The following is a 25118-nucleotide window of genomic DNA, read 5'->3' as shown; positions in this document are numbered from 1 at the left end:
GTACAAATACAAATATGTAGAGTACAAAACCTTATATTTTGTATGTATTTGCACTGTACATATTTGTATCCGTACTCTTTCCATTGGAAGGAGTACAAATACTAATATGTAGAGTACAAAACTTTGTATTTTGTATGCATATGCACTGTACATATTTGTATTTGTACTCCTTCCAAACTGAGAGCCTAAATGGAAATATGGAATGCCCAATTTAGAATTTTTATTTTCAAAATTTATAGTAGCCCATCTCTCCCAATTCCTATTATTAGGCTGGTGATGACCCTTTTATTTCTCAATCTTGTGAGGAGCCTTTAGAGTATAATTTAACATTGACGGGCTAGAAAAGGCTCACATGCTCTCAGTTGTCATGCTATTTGGACTATTGATTAGAACTGCAAAGCATATGAACATTCGAGTCCCTCTAAAATGTGATACAAGTGCAACACTCATCTAAAATATAGTCAGAAGTAATGCCTATCAAAAGCAAAACAAAGAAATTATCAAGCGGGGTGTGGTGATAGAAGATACCTAATACAAATTTTAAACCAGAGCCAATCTTTAGCAAGCCTGAGAAAAATCATGGATCAAAGCTAGGAAGCATCAGATGTATGTCTTCACTATAGTCAGAAGACATTTCTCTTTCAGATTCATCCAAACTTGATCTGTCAGAAAGAAAAGGGCAGGCTTCCTCCTTATTCAGAGATATCCTGAAACTAAAGGATGACAGATCCTGGAAATTAGACATAAGTTCGGCAAAGTGTATTTGGTTCTTTGCATAGCTTGATCTGTCCAGGCAACTTTTGGTTTTATCTCCAGTAAGCATGAAAGAAGATAAACCTTCTGTTTCCTTCCCAGCAAATTGGACATCAGGATTGTTTGATAACTGATTTTTTCTAAAGAAATCAGTAATTGAAAGGTTCTTCCATTTGACATCTAAATTGAGACCAGAATGTAGCAAAGTATCGGCATTTGGATAAAGCTTTTCTTTGAATACTCCACTCATCATAGGATTCAAGAGAATGCTGCCCTTGCAGTCTTGAGCAAGATAATTTTCAGAACACAAGGACATCAGAAAATGATTTGGCATTGCAACTGAATAATCTTTTTCATCTGGAAACCGCCTTTCTTTGGGATGATTTTCTGAAAGGAAGTATGGCCATAAACTGATTTTTGGGGAGCAATCAATGGCAAGGATAGATGAAGAGTCATTGTACCATTCCAGTTGCATGGCAGAGAAATATTTCTGCTTAATCTGTAAAGAATTTGTGTCAAAGTTACTGTTCAAAGTACACTGCTGATCATCTCCAAATGAAGTTGTCCTAGTTGGACTTGGGTCTTCCATCATATCATGAGAAATAGAAGACAAAACTGCTTTGTTTTTCATATCCTTGTCATCCCAACCCAGAAATTTTGTACTTTGCTGTATTCCTACTGTAGGTTCATTCAGAGCATAGAGTTCATCAAGAACTTTGGAACTTAACTTGTGAACTGGGCCAGGTGACTGTTTCCAGAGGTGCCAATGAGAAGAAAAGCTTTCACAAGCAGAGTGCTCAAATTTGGATGGCTCCAACAACTGATCCAGTGTGACACATCCATAATTTGTGACTGATAATTCTTTACCCAGGAATTTTGTACTCTGTTTTGTTCCTACTGTAGGTTCATTTAGAGCATATAGTTCATCCAGCACTTGGGAACTGAGCTTCTGAATTGGGCCAGGTGACTGTTTACAGAAGTGCCAATTAGAAGAAAAGTTTTCACAAGCAGAGTGCTCAAATTTGGATGGCTCCAACAACCGATCCAATGTATTACCTGGATCAATACCAAAATCTGGTTCTTTCTTGGTGTGCAAAACCGTATTTTTCCCAATATCTAAAATGAAACCAGGTTGACCATGCTTGCACTGAAGAAGAATTTCATTTGCAGACACATTTGAAAGAGAATCACAATCCACTTTGTCATACGGTGAAGGGATGACCTCTCTGGATTGATTGGACCAACAATCCAATAAACCTTCATCCAAGTATTGCTGAGCTATAGGTTCCATTTGATTTATAGTTGGATCCTTTGACTGTTCCTTGAAGTGGATATCCAAGTCATGAGAATCAAGCAACTGATGTCTGTTGTCCAACTCCACGTGATTTAGACTTTGAACCTTGCAACTCTACAAAAAGTTGATTTTCAGTTCTAGTCCGCAAAAGAACTGATTTTCTGTTCAACATAGGCTTATGGCAAATTATGAAAGATAATAATGTGACAACTGAGAAGTTCCATATCCATCCATGGAACTGAAAGATCATACTTGGCTTGGTTTGCTTGAAGGTAGCAGCCGCTGAAGGAGCACTGAAACCAGATCATACCTGAGCAAATTTGTATCCATTTCATAACAGAAGATAAAGAGATAACAGAAAACTCATTGATTGAGCTATTTCTAACCCCTTTGAACAGCACTCATCAGCCTCCAGAGCTAATGCTTCTGCAGCTAACTGACATAGTTTTTGTCTCTTTCTCATAAATACTTCTTTGTACCTGTACTGAGGCCCTGAAAACTCAAAAACATGACTTGAGTGCAGCATTGTGTTTATAACTAAAGTTGCATCCATTAATTGACAAACAAAAATATGCTGACGCTGTCACTCTAACTTTGAGGATTAGGGAAAAGAAAGGGAAATCTATTTCATCTATGTTCATTACCATAGAAGTAATTACAATTTACAAGTAACATAATCTCAAAAGGTAAGTACATGAAAATATTTGGTGTGTCAGAAATGAAGGAAGAAAGCTATATTAGCACAATGCTAGAATAGAGGGAGTATAAACTAGGAAACAATGTCAATGAAAAGAGTAGGATTACTATAAATGATAGAAAAATGGTGTGCACCTGAGAATTCCCAGAGAGATATCTGGTACAGGAAATGGAGAGAAATTTATCTATTTCTCCCCAAACCCAGGAACCATAACAATAATAATAGCATCCCATTAGATAATATTGCTACCATGCAAAAAAATACAGTTTTGTTTTGTTCTTAATGGTTAAATGGCTTGCTTTATGTGTTCCAACAGTCATAGGGCTTTTCATGTGTTGGTCAAATACATAAAAATCATTGTTTAGAAAACCGGACCAGACCAGACGGTCAAACCAGCTGAACCGTGACCCGAGGCCATGACGAGTTCGGCCACACTCCAATAACCAGACTTGCTCAAAAACCAGTGAAAACCAGCTGACCGGCCAATTTAACCAAAAAACCAGTGAACCGGTCCTGGTTTTATGAAACCGCCCGGGTCCATACATAAGTGAAATTTTAAAATGTTGCTAATAAGATTTGAACAGAAAACCTCTTATTTATATAGATTACATAATTACCACTAATCCTTCTCTTTGCTTATGCTAAATAATGACTCTTTATTGTACATATTACATTATTATGCACGTATTTTAAAGAAAATGTAAATTAAAAGTATTGAACCCTAGTCATTTGTTTTAAAAATTAAGAAGTTTACCATCCATCCACCATATTTCAGTATATTAAATGTTTGTAAAATATATTATATATAGTATTTATATGACCCATAGTATATATATGTATTTGCCACGTCATTACAGTTTGACCTCCGATTCGACCCCGGTCGAACCTCTGACCTGTGAACCTCTCCCTTCTCCGGTTCTATGCCCCATCCAGTTCTCTGAACATTGATAAAAATTGGTATCAGAGACTATAGAGTTGTAGGGCAATAATATCTTTATTTATGTTGCTGTTAGCATACCATTTATGTAGCTGTTAGCATGTTAGTAGTGTTGGTAAGTTATTTCTGTTATTATTTAGTTGCTGATAAGTTATGTAAGTAGGGACAATAATGTAAGTTTTCTATATTTTAAATCTTTAATATAAATAGCTGAGTGGGGCGGCAATGTGCAAGTCAATCCACACTCTTCTCTGAATTCTTTCCTCTCTCTCTCTCTCTCTCTTCTTTCTCTTCTATTCTCTAACTTTTTCTTGTTGAATTCCCATCTAGAGTAGAACTGATCACACTCTCTACTAGACAAGTTGGTATCAGAGCCAACCTAGGGTTTCTCATGTGAATCTAATTAGGCCGACTACATGGGAACTTCCTAGGGTTGGAACTTGGAAGTTTTAGCAAGATTTATCAATCAGCTGGTTCTTGGAGATAATTGGTAGAGCGCAGCAGCTTTTCAAGAGATTATAGAGCCTTGGAAAGAGTCCGATGATCAGGAAGAATCAGGGGGAAGGAAAGAAATTCAAGATTAGGGTTCAGACTGAGTATTGGAAGTGGCGACTAGTTTTTTTTTGGGTAAGTTTCAATCTTTTTTTGAGATCGACACCAATCAGGAACTGATAAGAGTGATCTGGAAGGAGCGGCTGTTTATTTCTGATTTCTCCTAATCTTTCTTTAGGGTTTTCCCAAACCCACGACCAGTTCTCTGTTTTAAATCCTATTAGTCTGACTGTGAGTAGTTTCTGGGTAACAGTTGATCTGTTTTTAGCATTCCAGATTGGTTGGTAATGAATTTTTTGAAGATTATTAGGCCTGTTTCAGAATTTCTAGGTGTTTGCTAGATCTTTTTCAGCATTCCAAGTTGGCTGTTAGCAATTTCAGGGTGTTAATTACCTTTGTTTCAGCATAAAAAACAGTTCTTTGTGATAAATTCTTGGTAGAGATGGCAGGAACTGAGTTAAAAAGTCAAGGGGAGGGTGTTTTGGGGGCTGGAAACATGATTGAAAATACCTTTCAGATTACCACAGTGAAATTTGATGGATCAAATTACTTGGAGTGGGCCCAATCAGCTATGATGGCTATTGGAGGTAGAGGGAAATTAGGCTATGGAATGGGGGATGTAAAGAAACCACACAAGGAAGGCCCAATATATGCCAAATAGGTTCAGGAGAACTATTTGGTCATGGCTTGGTTGTGCAATTCCATGCAGCCTCATATCAGCTGAAATTACTTGTGGGCCAAAACTGCCAAAGAAATTTGGGACATCATGAGAGAAACCTATTCTCAGCCACTTAATGTTGCTAGGGCCTATGAACTGAAATGTGAAGTCAATAATCTTAAGAAGGGAGAGAAATCAGTCTCACTTTACTTCTCTACTTTGAAGTCTTTGTGGCATGAAATTGATCACCTAGAGACAATTGAGTTGGAAAGTTAGAAGGATGCACAGACATACAGAAAACAGGTTGACACCAATAGAATTTTTGAATTCCTAGCTGGTCTGAATCCAAAATATGACATTGTGAGGCAACTTCTCACTAGGGAGAGTTTGACCTTGTCTCAGACCTATTCCTTAGTGTATAGTGAAGAATGTAGGAGAAAGGTTATGCTACAGTATCAGTCTATGGAATCAGCCCTAGCAGCAATGGAACTAAAGTTTGGGGGTGACAAAGAAAGGGATATGAAGAAAGAGGACAAGAGGGAGTTGGCTTGAGATCATTGCAAGAAACCAAAGCATACCAAGGACCCATATTGGAAGCTGTATCCACATCTAATTCCAACAAAACTCAGAAACAAAAAGAGGAATGCCAATGTGGCAATTACTACTGATGGTGTTTCATCCTCTAGCACAAGAACCACATCCTTGCATCTAATCATATGACTAGCTTATCCTCATTGTTTAATACTTATTGCTTATCCTCTGGTAGAGACAAAGTGTCCATTGCTGATGACTCCCTTGTTTCCATTTCCAGCAAGGGAACACTAGATTGTCTGGTGCCATTTCATTGTCCTCAGTTTTGCATGTTCCTAAACTTAGTACCAACCTGCTTTAAGTTAGTAGTATCACTAAAAATCAAAACTGTTCAGTGATTTTCTTTCCTAATCAGCATGTTTTTCAGGATCTAGAGACAAGGAAAGTAATTGGGATTGGCCATGAGACGAATGGAATCTACTTGGTTAGAGGGCATTCACATAGGGAAGATAGAGAAGTGGGGAGTTCATTAGTTTCTCAGTCTGTAAGCCAGGTTATGCTTTGGCATAATCAGCTAGGTCATTTATCTTTTAGGTCTTTGAAGAGTTTATTTCCCAGTTTGTTTAAGTTCAAAGGTTTAGTTTAAAATGTGAAAGTTGTGAACTTGCAAAGCACTGTAGAACAACTTATTCTTTAAGCAATAAAAGTAGTATTCCTTTTGAAATTGTGCATTCTAATGTATGGGGACCATATCACATCACTGCTATGAGGGGATATAGATATTTTTTGCTGTTTGTTGATGACTACACTCGTTTCTCATGGGTTTAACTTATACGCTCTCGAGATGAGGTCCCTACCCTAACTCAGATTTTTCATCAAATGGTTTTGACCCAATTTGAGGTCAAAATCAAATCTATCAGATCTGGTAATGCTAAAGAGTACTTTGCAAAACCATTGGCTTCATATCTCCTTGACCATGGGGTTATCCATCAGAGACTTGTTCCCATACACCTCAGCAAAATGGAGTTGCTGAGAGGAAAAATAGGCATATATTGAAGGTGGCCAAAAGCATTATGCTGACTTCCAATGTTCCCATACGTTTCTAGGGAGATGCTATCCACACTGCTATGTACCTCATCAACCAATTTCCTTCACGTGTCCATGACAACAAGAACTCCATTTAACCTATTATATCCCAATAAGGACTTGTTTACCATTCCTCTTAGGGTATGTTTGGTTTCTACGATTGAGATGCGAAAATGGGAATATTCCCATTGGATTCTTATTTTTAGGTGTTTGTTGGTAGAGATGGGAAGGGAAACTGCGTGATGCCAATTCACAAAATCAAGGACGTGGGGTCGTGTCGAAATGGTGCGACCCCGGTGAGAAAGAGTCATAGAAAATTGAAGCTCCACAACCAACACTCACTGCCTCCCGTTTACAACGATTGAGTCTCTGGCAACGTTCCTGATGAAGAATAGCTCTCCAGCGACGTTCATCGGTCCCCTCATGCTACCGGCTGTTGAGAAGGAAAACGCCAAGGTTCTCTCTATTCATTGCAAAGAATAGCTCTCTGAATGCTGCCTTGTATTTGCTTCTATTGCTAAAATCATGGCAGCAGAGGCATCAAGATTTGGTGGGTCGACCAATTTCTACATTGGCAGCTTGATTAGCTTGACATTGAAGAGCAAAATCCATTACGAAGGTGTTCTCTACAATATTAACACCGAAGAATCCAACATCGGATTGAGAAATGGTACCCTTTTGATTTATGGGGTTTTCTCTTTATCTGTAGCCACTATTGTGCAGTTTTGCGTTCTGGGTTTTAATTTTCTTGGTCGCCATTGTTTTTGTTTATAGGACAACTTGTATGAATCAAATTGGATATTGGTTTTTCTTGTTTACACCCAATCTGAATTTGATTTGATCCGTTTGCAGCCTCACACCCACTGAACAAAAGTTGGGAAAAAGTTTTCAAAGATTAGGGAATTGAAGCAAATGAAGATTGCGTAGCACTGTTAGGGAAGATTGCTTGTGAAATCTCTTCTTCTTGTGTATGTAAAATTTTCTCATCAACCAAACACAAGATGACAGGATTGAGAAAATGAATTTTTTCTTCCCATCCCATCCTTTCTCATCCCATCCCTTCTCATCTCATCCTTTCTCGGCAACCAAACGTACTGTTAAGACCTTTGGATGCACCTGCTTTGTTCAGATTCTTGGACCTCATTGCTTTAAAATGTGTCTTTCTTGGGTATGCACAAAATCAAAAAGGATATTGCTGCTATGAACCTGTTTTTGGAAAACGGTTTGTTTCTATGGATGTCACATTCTTTGAGGATGTACCCTATTATCATAGAGTTTCTTCTCAGGGGGAGAGTAGTGAGATGGGGTCTCATTCATCAAAAATTCCATTACCTGTCCCAACCACTGAAGGGGAGTGTCGTGAGGAGGGTTGTCAAAGATGTTGGGATTTGAGGGTGTATCACAGGTGGTGGAGGCAGGTTGATTTTGGTTATCAACAATCCAGGCTGACTCCAATTCCCTCTGCGGCTCTAGATTCAAGTACCATAATTCCTTTATCCCCCATTACAAATGAGATACCTCTTGTAGTACATAGTGCTCGCTCAGACCATCAAAGTACAGAAAACACTAAACAGGCACCGCATGGACGTCTACATGAGTCCATAGTCCATTGGTTACCTGCGATGAGCATATAACTCATCGAACAACTATGATGAACATACGACTCATTGCATGTCCGCGACAAACTTACACTTGACACAAGTCAAAGTAAACACTACCTTATGTGAACCTGCAATAAAGTCTAGACATACACGGTTCTGCGATAAACTTTGAATGTGCGTAGTTCTGCGATGAGCCCGAGACCATTACAAAACTGCGAGTTATTATGAACCGGAGTTAAATATTGATTACACGTGCAACTTCAAGATCACGTGCGTGATAATGTGCCATATAGGCTTAGTAAAACACGCCTATTGGATGATGACGCCACCAATGCCACGTCAATTAAGTAGGTCACGAATGGAAGTAGCACATGTAGATTATGAGAATCCTCAGACGAAAGTCAGTCCTTGAGAGATTTCATAAGACATGTGGCGAAACCCTAGCAATGCCCCTTAATGACCGACAGTGAATCTAATATTCCCTTTCCTAATGGGAATCAAACCCTTTCAATACCTTCCTTTCGAGACCTCGGGATCCCTCCTTATAAATGAGAGACCGTCTCATGGCGGGATCATCATTCGAATCATTCAATCCTCCTACCCTACTCTCTTATCACCCCAATCTCCAAACCCTAAACCTGCATCCGGTCTTCCTTCGCCCTTCAAGGAAACCCTCGAACGTAGCCTGATCACCTTACTTACACCTTCAATGCCTCCCATTGTTGAGCCTTCTCCTCCTTTGGATGATCTTGATCTTCCAATTGCAGTTCATAAAGGGAAGTGCCATTGTACATCATCTACAACCCATTGTATTTCTCAGTTTCTGTCTTATGATCATTTGTCTCCATCCTATAAGTCTTTTTTGGCATCTATTGCTACTATTACCATTCCCAAAATAGTGTAGGAAGCCTTGTTAGTACCTGAGTGGAAGAATGCAATGAAGGTGGAGATGGATGCTCTTCTAAAGAACAATACATGGGAGTTAGTTGATCGGCCTAAAGGGAAGAAACCAGTTGGGTGTATGTTTACAATGAAACATAATGTTGATGGCTCTGTTGAAAGATATAATGCCAGATTAGTTGCAAAGGGGTTTACACAGACATATGGCATAGACTATTTGGAGAATTTTGCAACAGTATCCAAGATGAATACTATTAAAGTTTACTATCCATTGCAGCAAATTTCTCATGGCCATTGTTTTAGATTAATGTCAAAAATGCCTTCCTCAATGGTGATTTGCAAGAGGTATATATGGAGTTACCTCATGGATTCTATAATACAGAAGTAGGGAAGAAGGTCTACCAATTGAATAAAGCCTTATATGGACTAAAACAATCTCCCAGAGCATGGTTTGATAGATTTAGACAAGCCCTTGAAAAATTCAGCTATGTACAAGCCCAGTCAGATCACACCCTTTTCATTAAGATGGATTCCTCTTTGACCCTAGTTGTTGTATATGTGGATGATATTGTTGTGACAAGGAGTGATACCCATGAGATTGACTCTCTTAAGCAATTGCTTCATCAAGAGTTTGAGTTAAAAAGTTTTGGGAGAACTACGATATTTCTTGGAAATTATGGTAGCACGGTCCAAACATGGGATTTTTGTCTCCCAAAGAAAGTATGTTCTTGATCTTTTGGAAGAAATTGGGAAGCTAGGTGTTAAACCTGCTGACACACCCATTGAACAAAATCATAGGATAAGTGTAGAAGGTGGAGAGCCCCTTGAAGACAAAGTTATGTTTCAACGATTGCTTGGGAAGCTCCTTAAATCAGTCCTCTAATATCAAGATTAAACTTAGTGATTAGCAGAATAAAACAGGTCTGAATAACTGTACTGGAGAAGAAGATGGCAAAGAGAAGAGGTAAGAGGAGTCGAATAATTCTCCATTCTCCTCTAACCCTATTTTATTAAGATCTAAAAATTTGATGGTGACAAGAATGCCCTTAAGTGGGCGGCTAGCTTGGCAGTTACATAAAGAAAAAATAAAACAAGAATAAATAACAAGCCCATTAAGTGTGGCTCATCAACATAAAATAAAAGATATCACAAGAGAGGCTGTAAGGGCCCATTTGGCCCAGTCTCTTTATACTCCCCCTCAAGCTGAGCATAGATGTCAATCATGCCCAGCTTGCTTATATAGTGTGTCAATTCCCCCTTGGAACTCCCTTGGTCAAGATATCAGCCAGTTGCTCTTCTGATGTGATGAATGGTAAACAAACTTCTCCTGAAGAGACTCTTTCCCTTATGAAATGCCTATCAACCTCAATGTGCTTAGTTCTATCATGTTGAACAGGATTATGTGCAATGTTGATTGCAGCTTGGTTGTCACAATAGAGCATCATTGGTTTCTTGTATTCCACCCCCAATTCCTCTAGAAGGGATCATACCCATAGTAATTCTGACACACCATGAGCCATTGCCCTGTATTCTGCTTCAGCTGAGGATCTAGCAACTACTGATTGTTTCTTACTCCTCCAAGACACAATACAATATTCCCAGCAACCAGAGCACAATAACCAAAGGTGGACCTTTTGTCATCAATACATCATGCCCAATCAGCATCAGTAAAGGCTTCCAGCTTCATGTGACCATGCTTAGCAAATAGAATACCTTTCCCTGGAGTACCTTTCAAGTAGCACAGAACCCTTTCTGCAACAGCTAGATGAGTATCTCTGCGATAATGCATAAACTGAGTAATAACACTTACTGCATAGGAAATATCTGGCCGAGTCATGCAAAGGTATAACAACTTCCCAAGCAGTCTCTGAAACACTCCCTTATCAGACAAAGGTTCACCATCTGTGGCAGAAAGCTTATGATTAGGATCAATGGGAGTGGAGATAGGTTTAGCTCCAATTTTACCAGTTTCAGCAAGAAGATCAAGGACATATTTGCGTTGAGATATGAAGATACCATCCTTAGATCGAAGCAACTTCAATGCCCAAGAAATACCGAAGATCTCTCAAGTCTTTGATTTCAAATTCAGAGTCGATAAATCCTTTTAATTTACTGGCCTCTTCAATGTCATTACCCGTGACCACAATGTCATCAACATAAACAATCAAGAAGGTCACCAGAGAGTCATTTCTCTTCAAGAACAGTGTATGATCAGATTGTGTTTGAATGTAGCCAAAGGAGACAAGAGCAACCAGAGATCTCTCAAACCAAGCCCGAGGAGATTGTTTGAGACCATAAATAGATTTGTGTAGTTTACACACCTTGCCTTTCATTTCTTTCCCATACACTCCTGGAGGTAGAGACATATAGACCTCTTCATCCAAGTCTCCATTCAAGAAGGCATTTTTAACATCAAACTGGTGTAGGGGCCAATCAAAAGCAGCTGCTAGAGAAAGTAAAACCTTGACTGAAGTCATCTTAGCTACAGGAGCAAATGTCTCAAGATAGTCAATGCCATACATTTGGGTGTAACCCTTAGCAACCAAACGAGCCTTAAACCTCTCAACAGAGCCATCAGAGTGATACTTAATGGTAAACACCCATTTACAACCCACTGGTTCCTTCCCTTCCGGCAAGTCCACAATATCCCAGGTATGGTTCTTATGTAATGCATCAAGTTCAGTCATCATAGCATATCTCCATTCAGCTTGAGATAATGCTTCCGATACAGACCTGGGTATCACATGGGAAGAAATAGATGCAAGAAAGGAGTAGTAGGAAGGGGAGAGAAGGTTGTAAGATAAGTGTTTGGAGATACAGTGGGTTGTACACTTCCGCTTTCCCTTGCAAAGAGCAATAGGAAGGTCAAGGTTTGGGACAGTCAGAGATGGGTCAGTAGAGGGCTGACATGTTTCCTCAGGAATGATGGGAGTGGCAAGATGCTCTTCTGAATGAGTGGAAACAACCTGCACATGTCTGAATCTCTGCCTTTGGTACCACCTTTGGAGAGCAGGAGCAGAAGGAGGAGGAGAAGCAGGTATATCAGAGGTAGGTCCAGTGGAAGAGGTGGACACCCCATGATCGGACTTACAAGGGATGGGAAGAGGAACAACTAGAGACATAGCAAAGGGCTCATCAGATTTCTCCCACTCAGGAGGAATACTAAAGAAGGGAGTCAACTCGGCAAAGGTGACATCTCGAGATACAAAGCAGGTGCCACGAACTGGATCAAAACAGCGATAACCCTTCTGTGTGGAAGCATATCCCAGAAACACACACTTATGAGCCTTAGGTTCAAACTTGTGCCTTTGGTGACTGAATATGCACATAGCAAGTACATCCAAACACACAGAGAGGAAGAGAAAAGAGATCCTCATCCGGGAAGAGAAGACTAAAAGGAGTTTTAAAGCCAAGGACCCGGGAGGGCATACGGTTGATCAGAAAGGTAGCAGTAAGAACAACATCTCCCCAAAACTTTACAGGAACATGGGATGCAAACAAGAGGGATCTGGCAACCTCAACTACATGCCTGTTCTTTCTTTCTGCCACCCCGTTTTGTTGTGGAGTGTAGAAACAAGAACTTTGATGAATAACCCCAAAAGTTTCAAGATAGGTGGAGGGGGTTCTCTCAAAATACTCCTTAGCATTGTCAGAGCGGAATATTTTGATACGAGTATTAAACTGGGTGAGGATGAGTTCATGAAAATTTTTCACAATAGTTGGTACTTCATCCCTAGATTTCATGAGATAAATCCAAGTGTAACGCGAATAATCATCAATAAAAAGGATAAAGTACATGTAACCCCCCATGGTTGGCATGTGATATGGCCCCCACACATCAGAGTGAACAATATGGAAAGGAGAACGTGATCTTTTATTGCTAATTGAATAGGAATGTCTACAATGCTTTGCCAGCTCACATTATTCACAATGAAATCTCGATAAAGACACTCATTTAAACATATCTGGGAACAGATGACTCAAAGCAGAAAAACACAAGTGACCAAACCGAAAATGACATAAAAAAATTTTGTTAACAGACTCTGACACGAATGACTCTAAGGCAACTCCATGAGGTGGTCCCAAAGCTTGATTCAATGTGTCCAGCAAGTATATTCCGTTCGCCTCATGGCTACTCCCAATCATCCTCTGAGACTGCAGGTCCTGAAAAACACAATGCGTGGGAAAGAAGGTTGTGCTGCAATTCATGGACTTTGTTAAGCTACTAACAGATGAGAGGTTTGTGTTAAGCTTAGGGACATGAAGAACAAAAGATAAGAACAAGGTATCAGAGGTCTTATATCACCTTTACCAAAGATGGGGGCAAGGGACCCATCAGCAAGGGATATTTTCTCTTTCCCAGATAGAAGGTGATATGAGCAAAAAAGGTTAGATAGACTAGTCATATGGTGTGATGCACCGGAATCGATAATCCAAGGGATTTTATGATTACCTGAAATTGAAGCATGATTTGCAGAAGCACGAGTACCTGAGTGAGCAAAAGCCGATGAAGATGATGTACTGTTGAAAGGGTGAGCTGAAGAAACTATAGCTTCCAGGTGATTTAGGAGCCTCCCATACTTCTCAAAATCCAACTTCATTGCAGCCAACTGCTCAATGGCTGATTTCTCTTCACTCTCCTTAATTCCCCCTTCAGGTACTATAGCAGCATTAGCAGTCTTGGGTTTTCCCACCTGACTACCCTTCTTAGGGTTACTATTGTTCTTAAACCTATCAGGGAGAAGTCCAGGATGAAGCTTCCAGTAGGTGTCCTTTGTATGCCGTGGTTTCTTGCAATATTCACACACCTGCTCTCTTTTCTCAGTAGGGCCCTTTGGTTACATTCCCGCATGTGCAAAATGTTCTGTAGGTGGACTCTGCAACTGAACCTGCCGCCTACTCTCCTCACTACTTACCATAGCATATGCCTGTGAAAGAGTAACCTCATCCCTAGCCAAAATATTTTGTCTGATAATATCAAACTCAAGGTTGAGTCCAGTGAAAAACTCAAACACCCTATTTCTCTCCACCAACTTTCTATACATTTCAGCATCCTTTTTACTCTTCCATACCACCGTCTCCATAACATCAATTTCCTGCCATAGGGATTTTAGTATAGAGTAGTAGATTGCTACACTTTTCTCCCCTTGTCTCAGGTTTTTCGCATCACTTTTCAATTTGTACGCTATGGCTACATTCAGTTTCTGTGAATAGGTCTCAGATACACTGTCCCATATCTCCTTAGCCGAAGACATCCAGAGATAATGTTGGCTTATATGGGGTTGCATAGAGCTGACTAACCATCCTATAACAGTATAGTTCTCTTACATCCATTTTTCAAATTCAGGGTCTATCTCTTCGGGTTTCACATTACTGTCTGTGAGACACCCGAGTTTTCCTCTACTACAAACTTAGATTTTTATAGACTGTACCCAAGCAAGATAGTTTGTCCCATCTAGCTTAATTGTGATAACACCAGTCAAAACGGAATCTACTGAGGCAGGTCCAAAAACCGGCACCTGCTTGAACTCACTTCCGTATGTCTCCATTAATCAAACGGAAATCAAAGAACAGAAATTTTGACTATGTAAACTTACTTGAAGTTAAACCAGAACTCGGGTGCTTGAAAAACTAGGGTTTTGCTTCGTCCAGTAGATGAAAGGAAGAGAGAAGATGCTGCCGCACCTACCAGACTAACCCAAACTCTTCCAAACCTGAACCGCCCTACTTTAGCAGTCACAAGACACCTTCCAAGCACAGAGTGCCACACCCGAGCTTCACCTTTCCTGGTAACCTCGAAAATCTCTAGTTGGCTAGGGTTTCGGTTAGCAGCAGAACGACATCACTTCTTGGCAAAATCTAGCCAGAACTAAACTCTCCAAACCCTTCTACCAACTAGGCAAGCGATTCTATACACTATAGAGAACCTATCTCTCCATACACTCTCTTGATTTTAGAGTGTACAGGAACGAAGAAAAAGAAGGAAGAGGAACTAAACCCGCTCTGATACCAAGATGTAAATCAGTCATCTAATATCAAGATTAAACTTAGTGATTAGCAGAATAAAACAGGTCTGAATAACTGTACTGGAGAAGAAGATGGCGAAGAAAATATGTAAGAGAAGAAGGAGTCGAATAATTCTCCATTCTCCTCTAACCCTATTTTATTAAGATCTAAAAATTTGATGATGACAAGAATAACCTTAAGTAGGTGCCCAGCTTGGCAGTTACATAAAGAAAAAATAAAACAAGAATAAATAACAGGCCCATTAAGTGTGGCCCATCTACATAAAATAAAAGATATTACAAGAGAGGCTGTTAGGGCCCATTCGGCCCAGTATCTTTACAAGCCAGTACATGCATTCCGTCAGAACCACTCACCTTCTTGCAGTTGAGAGGGTTCTTGCTTATCTCAAGAGATGTCCAAGCAAAGGCATACTCTTCAAAGATAATGGTCACATGAAAATACAAGTCTACACAGATGTTGATTGGGTTGGGTGTGTTGATGACAGGAGATCCACCTCTAGGTATTGTGCCTTTATAGGAGGAAATCTTATCTCTTGGAGAAGTAAAAAACAGAATGTTGTTGCTCGTTCCAATTCTGAAACTGAATACAGATCTATGGCTAATGGTGTGGCTGAAGTCTTATGGTTGAGATCTCTATTTGAAGAACTGGGCATTGCTTATGAGAAGACCCTGATGTTGTATTGTGATAATCAGGCCGCTATTAATATTGCCCATAACCCGGTTCAACACGACAAAACTAAGCATATCAAAGTGGATCGACACTTTACCAGAGAGAGTTGCTTCTCAAGAAGTGCGTCTTCCATATATTGCCTCTGACATGCAGCTTGCTGATCTCTTCACTAAGGCAATTCCAAAGACCAAGTTGGAGACAAACTTACGCAAATTGGGAATGATTGATATTTACTCCCAACTTGAGGGAGAGTGTAGAGTTGTAGGGCAATAATATCTTTATTTATGTTGCTGTTAGCATACCATTTACGTAGTTGTTAGCACCATTTGTGTAGCTGTTAGCATGTTAGTAGTGTCAGTAAGTTAGTTACTTCTGTTATTCTTTAGTTGTTGATAAGTTATGTTAGTAGGGGCAATATTGTAAGTTTGCTGTTTTAAATCTTTAATATAAATAGCTGAGTGGGGCGACAATGTGCAAGTCAACCAACACTCTTCTCTGAATTCTTTTCCCTTCGATCTCTCTCTTTCTCTCTCTCTTCTTCCTCTTCTATTTTCTGACTTTTCTTATTGAATTCTCATCTAGAGTAGGACTGATCACAGTCTACACGGTTCTCGAGTTCAAATAACAGAATGGGCTACCTAGAGCAGAGTGAGACCTTCCAAAAGGAAAAGGCTACCTACTTAAAGAGTAAGAACCATTGGGATGTTAGCTGTGAAAGTTTGGTGGAATATTGTCATGGTCTTAATGGTAAAATGGCTTGGCTTTACACATTCCAGCAGTTCTTGGGCTTTTGGCAAATTAGTCAAGTATGTAACAAGTTTACTTTTAGTTTTTTGGATAAATTTCTAAATATTCAAATCCTACCAAATTGAACGAAGTTTCTAATATTACAAAGTTTATTATACAATGGAGTTTCCAATTTTACAAAGTTTATCATACTAGTAAATTTGTTAATGAGCTCCAGGTTGTTGTTAGGTCTGTATCCCAGATTCTAATGAAAATAGAGATATTGATGTGAGTTAGCAACCCAACATGGTTACATTTGTTTGTCAAAATGCCACATTATTGATTACCCCATTTCCTTGTGACAAGATTTCATCCCAGAAGAATTACCTATGAGGCTATGATGTAAAGTCACTTTTAACACCCATACAAATGAGAAACTACCAAAAGTAGGGAAAGTACAATTTATTCTAAGGTATGGCATGATGCAATTCTATACATGTAGCCAATCTCATTGGTCCCTCGTTCAATGGAAAGTCTGGATCTCATAACACCATCCCTCCACATGGAAAAAATAACTCTCTTACTAAAAACTACAAAACCCCCAGACATCAAAAGAATACCTTCCTCCTTTGTTAAGAAAGATCCTATATTATTTTTTATAACAGAAAAATACATAACTTTTTGAGGATTTGGGAGAACCATGCATACCAATGGAAAAAACTTTACTCTTGGGATATATCCATGCACAATTTAGCATTGACGGTCAATATCAGTATCAAATCGTGTTTCCACAAGTACACTAGGCATGTTGAGGTATATGAGTATCATAGTTCTACATAATAAATTACAAGTTCGATATAGTTTAATTCATGTCAATAAATACTCTATGGAATATGGAGTATGCTAAGAGATCTTTATTCCAATTCACTTCCCTAGCCAACTAGATTAATCACTTAGAATAGTACTTCTTCTGCATTGCTTCTTGCCACAACTGTCTGTTTCTTACTTTTCCATGTCACCAAATTACCCCCAAGAAAAGTACAATAACCTGTATTGGACCTTTTGTTACAGAACCAGCCCAATCAACATCAGTGTATCCCTCTATTTCAAGATTTCCTCCACTCTTGTATAACAAGCCATGACCAGGTGCTCCCTTCAAATACCTTACAATCCTTAGAATTGCATCCCAATGTGGAACCCGAGGATTCTGCATAAATTAACTCACCACACTAACTGCAAATGAAATATCTGGCTGAGTAATGGTTAGGTCGTTTAGCTTACCCACCAACCACCTATACCTTTTAGGATCTTCAAACTCCTCACCCATATCACTGCTCAACTTGGTATTTGGTTCCATTGGTGTTTCAGCCGGTTTGGCACCTAACAATCATGTCTCCTCCAACAAATCAAGAACATACTTCCTCTAACACAAATTAATACCGTGCTTAGACCTTATTACTTCTATCCCCAAGAAATATTTTAATTTACTAATGTCCTTTGTTACAAAGTGTTCCTAGAGAAAAGTCTTCAGCCTATCAATCCCCAATCTGTCACTACCGGTAAGGACAATATCATCTACATATACCACCAGTAAGATCTTCCCAGCATGCGAATCATAGTTGAATACTGAGTGATCAACTTGACACTGTTTCATACCAAACTTCTTTATCACTTCACTGAATCTACCAAACCACGCATGGGGGGGCTGTTTAAGTCCATAAATGGCCTCCTTTAGTCTGCACACCTTACTATCCTCCCCCTGAGCAACGAACCCTGGTGGTTGCTCCATATAGACCTCCTCAAGGAGATCACCATGTAAAAAGGCATTCTTGATGTCAAGTTGAAACAGAGGCCAATCATAGATAGTAGCTAGAGATATCAAAACACAAACATAACCAATTTTAGCAATAGGAGAGGTCTTAGTGTAGTCAATACCATATGTTTGGGAATAGCTTTTGGCAACCGGTTGGGCTTTCAATCGCTCTACACTACCATCAGGTAAATACTTAACAGTGTATACCATGTGTGATTATGAGCCAAAGCTGAGAGCTCTTCCATTGCATGGCGCCACCCTGGAGAAGCAAGGGCTTCTTGGACATCTGTAGGAACCGAAATAGAAGACAACAAAGAAACAAACTGACGATGGGAAGCAGAAAGGTGAGATACTGAAACATAATTGGAAATGGGATGAAGTGTGCAACTGTGTTTACCTTCCTGCAAGGCAATAGGAAAATCAAGGCCAGAAATAGGAGGTGGAGACAACTGTCAGATCTCGACGATGAAGAATTGGGGTTATGACACTTATACCCTTTCTGGGTCCGGGAATAGCCAAGGAAGATACACTTAGTGGATCGTGCATCTAATTTTTCCATTCCAGGTCCAAGATTATAAACAAAACATACACACCCAAAAACCGTGGGAGTAAGAGGGAAAGGAGACAAGGTAGGAAACAAAGTGGTGAAAGGAGAATGACCTTCAATGATGGGCATGGGCATCCGGTTAATGAGGAAACAAGATGTAAGCACAGCATCACTCCAAAAACGTTTGGGTACATTCATATGATGTAAAAGGAACCGAGCAGTTTCCAAAAGATGGCGGTTCTTTCTCTCAACCACCCCATTTTGCTAAGGTGTAGGTACATGAAGTTTGATGGATAATGCCATGTTGTTCCAAGTACTCCTGAAACGGTGTATAAAAGTATTCGTGGCCATTATCAGAACAAAGAATCTTAATGTATACACCAAATCGGTTACGAATTTCAGTATAAATTTTTTGGAAAACGGAAAACAACTCACTCCTTTCTTTAATTAGGTAAAGCCACGTCATCCTTGAATAATCATCAACAAAAATAACAAAGTATTTGTAACCATTGTATGACATTATTTTATTTGGACCCTAAATATCTGAATGAACTAAAGAAAAATGAGTCAACATACGATTATCAACCCTAGGACTAAAGGGAACACGATGATATTTCCCCAACTAACACGACTCACAATCCAAAACAGAAAGACGCTCAACAACGGAATAAGTGACTTCAGTGCTTTAAGCAATGGATGACCAAGTCTACAATGCCACTGAAGAGGAGAAAGAGTTGTCTGAAGAGCTGTTGATGAATCACCACCACCATCAAGATAATATAGTCCACCGACTTCATGCCCTCCACCAATCTTCATCCCCATCTTGATATCCTAAAAAACACAAGAAGCGGGGTAAAAGATGATAGAGCAATTAAGAGACTTTGTTAGCTTACTAACAGGCATAAGATTAAAAGGGAATTTGGGAACATACAAAACTAAGGGCAGGGATAAAGGGTCTATGTCAATATACCAACACCACAAATGGAGGATGTGAACCATTAGCAAGGGTAACAAAATGTGATGTGGAGCACTGTGAAAGGAGGAAAACACACCTGGAGTCCTAGTCATATGATCGGAAGCTCCAGAGTCGATACTCCAAGATGTGGGTTTGGATGCCAGACAAGCCATACCTGAATGTGCAAGAGTAGGTATATTCTTTTGAGAGGTGGCCTAGATAAACTACTCATACTCATCACATGGGACACTCATCATCTCCTTCCCAAAGACATCCATAGATGTAGAGGGCATCTAATCAACTTATTGGATATCCTATCTTGAATTACCATCACTGTCCACTACATGATTTGCCCAAGTTGAAGGTGGGTCGTGCAAATCATAACAAAAGTTAATGGTGTGACCTTCCATACCACATTGTGTACACTTCCTCGGACCATTACTACATCCTCTGCCACGAGCTCCCCCTGAATCTCAACCACCAACATGCCCATCACCATGACTATACATGGGTTCATAGAGAATTCTACTATTTCTGTAAGAGATAGTAGAATTCTCTGTAGGCCCAACAGAAATCCTCCGGAGATGGGCAAACACCTCTTCTAGAGACGGAAGAGATGACCCTCCTAGTATCTGTGCTCTCATTATTCATATTCAGATTTCAGCCCTACTAAAAATATGGACACGTCTAGTTGTTCTCTCTGTTGTTGCTGAATCTTAACATCATAAGTGAGGGGATGGTACACATTCAACTCATTACATACAGAAATAGTAGAATTCTCTGTGGGCCCAACAGAAATCCTCTGGAGATGGGCAAACACCTCTTCTAGAGACGGAAGAGATGACCCTCCTAGTATCTGTGCTCTCATTATTCATATTCAGATTTCAGCCCTACTAAAAATCTGGACACGTCTAGTTGTTCTCTCTGTTGTTGCTGAATCTTAACATCATAAGTGAGGGGATGGTACACATTCAACTCATTACGAAAGTTCCTCATGCTAACATAGTACTCCTCAAGACTCTGATTACCCTGATGCAGATTAAAGTACTTTTGATAAAGTTGATACACTCTAGTAGTATTGTCTTGTCCCAAGTACAACTTCTTGGCATGGTCCCAAATCTCCTTAGTTGTATCTAGGAGCATAAAATTCACACTGATCTTGGGTTCCATACTATTTCATAATTAGGTCATAATTTGTGCATCTTCTTGTTCCCAATCACTATATTCCTGAGAGTCAACGGGCGGTTTTTATTCTCTTACATGCTTCACTTTCTTCTTAGCTCTAAGAAAGACCTCTACAGATTTCACCCAAGGCACATAATTCTCCCCATTCAATTTGATAGAAGTCATCTAAACATTCAGGTAGTCGGTGGGAACCATAATACTAGATTTGTGTTCACTATTGTCTCCCATATCTGAATTCCTTTTTTCTTTCTCATATATCAAACTTCTAAATCACTTTTCACCACACTGCACACTATTGAAACCACCTATAGTCACAATTTTCAGCAATACTCGTCACTGATTTCTTCACTTTCAGCACCACAAAACTACCACATAATTACTTGAATACACACCATAACACTAGCAACTCACCAACCACTCGATTCACACTGAAACACATATAGCCCACCTATTTAATCACCAAAAACCAACCTGACACTCGACTGTCCACTGCACCACCTGAAACAACCCCCTTCGTACTATCAATTAGAGGGCTTCCTACAAACCACCACAAACACCCACTAAACCACTAACGGAAGGCATGAAAACCTCCAAAGGGAAAGGGCGATCACTCCTTTTCATCCCTTTTCCCTATCTCCAACAGATGATGAAGAAAACTGTAAAACCCTAGGCTGAATGTCGATAGAACAGAATTCTGGGCAAATCTGATTTTGTCACAATGGCTCTAATACCATGATAAAGTTCAGACCTGCACTAGAATTCTGTTAGAAATAGTATTAGAGGAAGATTAGAAGAGATAGAAGAGAGAAGAAGAGAAGAGAAGAGAAGAGAGGAGAAGGAGAAAACTGGTTCAAACTAGAGAGAAAAGTCTATTTCTCTATTTATCAAAAAAAAAGTCAATTTCTCTAGTCGGCCAGATTATATTTATAGGTTTCTATCAAATAAAACAAAAGACCATGTTGAAAATTAGTTGGTTTTGTGTTGTTTTAAGAATAGTTGTGTTATGTTAGTTATAGATAGGAAGTGGGGACCACAGCAGTTATGTTAGTTGTGTTATGTTATTTCTCAAGATCTCTTCTTCTCTCTTCCTTCTCCCTTCAAGAAAACACTCTTTTCTTTCATATTTTTTATTTCAGCACATTTCTACTGACTATTATGTCCCTACTTAAGTATGGGACACATCACTTAACATAAACATTACACATCAGCTTAAACATAAATAGAAAGACTAAACTACCCCTATACAGTCGACACTAAGGTGGTGTTTGATTGCACTTTTCAGACGCCTGAATCTGAAAATATTGCTTTTCCGATGCCACCTTTGTTTGTTGTTGCATCTAAAATAGGGTCTGAAAACTTTTTTCAGATCTGAAATGTTTAGACTAAGGACAGTCACTTAATGCGTTCAGATGCGCTTCAGACGTGGCCAAAAGTCAAAACTACCCCTCCCCATTCGACCTCTCTCTCTCTCTCACTCCCCTGTCTTCCCACCACTGCTACTGCCACTGCAAGTTGCAATGGCATCTCTCTCTCTTTCTCTTCGCCCTATCTTCTGCCACCGCCGTTGCAACTTGCAGCGGCGGCTTCCCCCCCTCTCTCTCTCTCCCTCCCGTCTTCCCACCACCGCCACCACCACCGCAACATGCAACAACGGTGGTTTGGTGAATAATAATAATATTTTTATTAAATATTAATTATAAATTTTATTAATTATAGTTTTTTTTAATATTTTATTAAACATTAATTATTTTTATTAAATATACTTGTCTTATTTATTAATTATTAATTATTTTTATTAACTAGTAATTTTTAATTATTTCATAAATTTTTAAAAATTATTTTAATTTTTTTGTGTAAATTATTAATTATTTTAATATTTTTATAGTCATTAATTATTTTTTTAATTTTAATCATTTTATTTATTAAATGATCCAACAAAAACAAACTTATTGATTCAGATCCTCTAAAAAGTAGAAAAGCATCTATGCCTCTTCAGATTTCAGACACTTTTAATATCTTTTTAACTTTTCAAATCTGAATTTTCAGATTTATCAAACACCACATAACAAAAGCAATCACAATCAATCAAGCAGTAGATTTGACACATAGGATAGAGAAGAATATTTCATATAAACAAGAAGTGCTATAAAATAATCAATTAAAATGGTGACGTGCAAGATATGTTGTGAAATAGAGGGATTGAAAGAAGCAAATATAATATTCCCAATTTAAATGACTTGAGGGCTCATAATTTAACCATGGATATGGCACTGAATGGAACAAAATGGCAAAACAGGATTCTTGTAGCCAACCCCATATAGTTGGGACAAGGCTTAATGATGATGATGATGATGAAATATGATATTCCCAATGTAAAAAAGAAAATCTCACACTGTTTCCAAACAAGAAGCAGAGGAAACCATTTGGTTCGCAGTCAAAATAAAAAATCCATCAGAATTGGAATCAGAATAGTCTATTCCTCCCACCTGTTTGGTTCAGATGGGAATTGGAATCTGAATCAGCTGGAAGAGATTCTCATTCCCAAGGGAGGGCGAGGTAATGGCCATTCCCTCAAATAGGGGAATGCATTCCACCAGTAATGGGAATGGGATTCTGATTCCACCCAACCAAACGGTTGGAATCAGAATGGACTATTCTGATTCCGATTCCAGACCCCTATTCCCATGAACCAAATGGGCCCTGAAACTACCAATTACAGTGCACACCTGAATCCTTTGAGACTCCAATTAGTGAAAAGGATTTCCTGAGATCAATGGATGTAGACTTCTCAATGGACAATAGATGTCTTATCTCCTCACAATTGTGTTTGACCACATTTGCCAAATCTGCATGGTATATATCATGGTCAAGGACTGACTAAAAATCTATATCCTGATATCTTACAAGGTCAAAAATTGAGTGAATAAAAAAAGAAGCATTGAGTAATCAGTAGAACATGGTCTCCTAAAAATTTAATTCCTCAATAATCCGCACAAGAATCACTAGGTATCAGAAAAAACAACATACCTTCAGTACAGTTACTTGATTCAAACTTCTTCAAGTGGTATTCCTGTTTATGACAACAGAGATTTTTGCCAGCAGCTTCTCTTATTTTCTTATAAAAAGCATACTCAGAAGTTTTAGGATCATTAGCTGCAAATTAACTTCCCATCAAATAGAAGACAATATATATAACACTATGGCACTACAAACAAAACTAAGATACAATAGAAGTAAAATGAAAGATAAGGGAAATAAGTTGGTCATAGAAACAATATGGACCCCAGAAAAATTGAGCACTTGTCAGGTAGGAAAAAGGAAAACTTACATCTTGGTGTGTAAGCTCCCTCGGCATGTAACACATCATGCTTGCCTCTGAGGGGAAAAACAGTACCAGGAGATGCAAACCTTACTCTTTTCACTTGGTTCACATCTACAGACAAGAGTATACAAGTACGAAGATAAGTATATATAATTACACGAGTCAGCATCCAAGATCTTGTAGATGACACAGAATGATCAATATACTAAAGTAGTAAACCAAAAGCTTTCTTTAGTTAATGAAGAGGTGCCAATAGACAACAAAAGTATCCATCCTCTTGCAGTGAGAGAACACCAAGATAAAGTAGTGTTGGATGTAAAGATGTGGTTGGAGTTGGACTCTCAACAATATCATGGACTTGACCAATTTCTGGGTGGGTCAAGATGAAAGGAACAAGTTTTGTCAATGAAGTGAGGCAATGACTAATTGTTTTGGCCTCCCCATGCGATATATTGAGCAGTCAGTACCTAGGTGATGATTAGTTTATCACTAAAAAGTAAAAAAAAAAAAGGCATGTGTTTCTTTTTTCTGGATGGGCTAAGGTAGGCAAGTTAGAGACACATTTTATGATGTTATCCACTTGTCTGTGCTCTGTGGTAACATCTACAGATACGTCTACAGAAAACCAATGATAGGATAATAAAAGGAAGAATGATAAGACCTTAGCTATAAAAATTTAGGGAATCACTTCAAGAGAATAGGAGAAAAATCTTGTATGTTGTATTAACTATGCTTAACCATATAAAAGCAATGGGAGGAAGTTAAGAGAAACTTTAGCTAGCTAAATGTGGAGGTTTGCTCCATCTTTCTGGTGTCTGATTATTAGGTTGCAATAAGAGAACAAATGCAAGCAAACAGTTCCAGA

General features: G+C 39.0%; 1 protein-coding gene across 2 annotated transcripts in view; it reads right to left on the bottom strand.

Annotated features, from left to right (window-relative positions):
- Positions 1-353: 353 nt before the first annotated feature.
- Positions 354-25118, bottom strand: part of LOC148865162 (uncharacterized) — a 43215-nt gene continuing 18450 nt past the window's right edge. For both annotated transcript variants that reach the window (XM_088974545.1, XM_088974543.1), the window contains exons 2-7: positions 24260-24364; positions 23959-24084; positions 23658-23777; positions 2434-2539; positions 2300-2357; positions 354-2161 (exon numbers count right to left, since the gene is read on the bottom strand). In XM_088974545.1, coding sequence (XP_088830671.1) covers positions 578-2161; positions 2300-2357; positions 2434-2539; positions 23658-23777; positions 23959-24084; positions 24260-24364 — 2099 coding nt within the window. In that variant the 3' untranslated portion in view covers positions 354-577. The remainder of the gene's footprint in view (positions 2162-2299; positions 2358-2433; positions 2540-23657; positions 23778-23958; positions 24085-24259; positions 24365-25118) is intronic.

This window comes from Nelumbo lutea, chromosome 3 (genome assembly GCF_056320005.1).
Source record: "Nelumbo lutea isolate HS-2025 chromosome 3, American lotus-T2T, whole genome shotgun sequence".
NCBI classification, from domain to species: domain Eukaryota; kingdom Viridiplantae; phylum Streptophyta; class Magnoliopsida; order Proteales; family Nelumbonaceae; genus Nelumbo; species Nelumbo lutea.
Note: the sequence above shows the minus strand (reverse complement) of the source record. Positions and strands in the feature narration are given on the sequence as shown.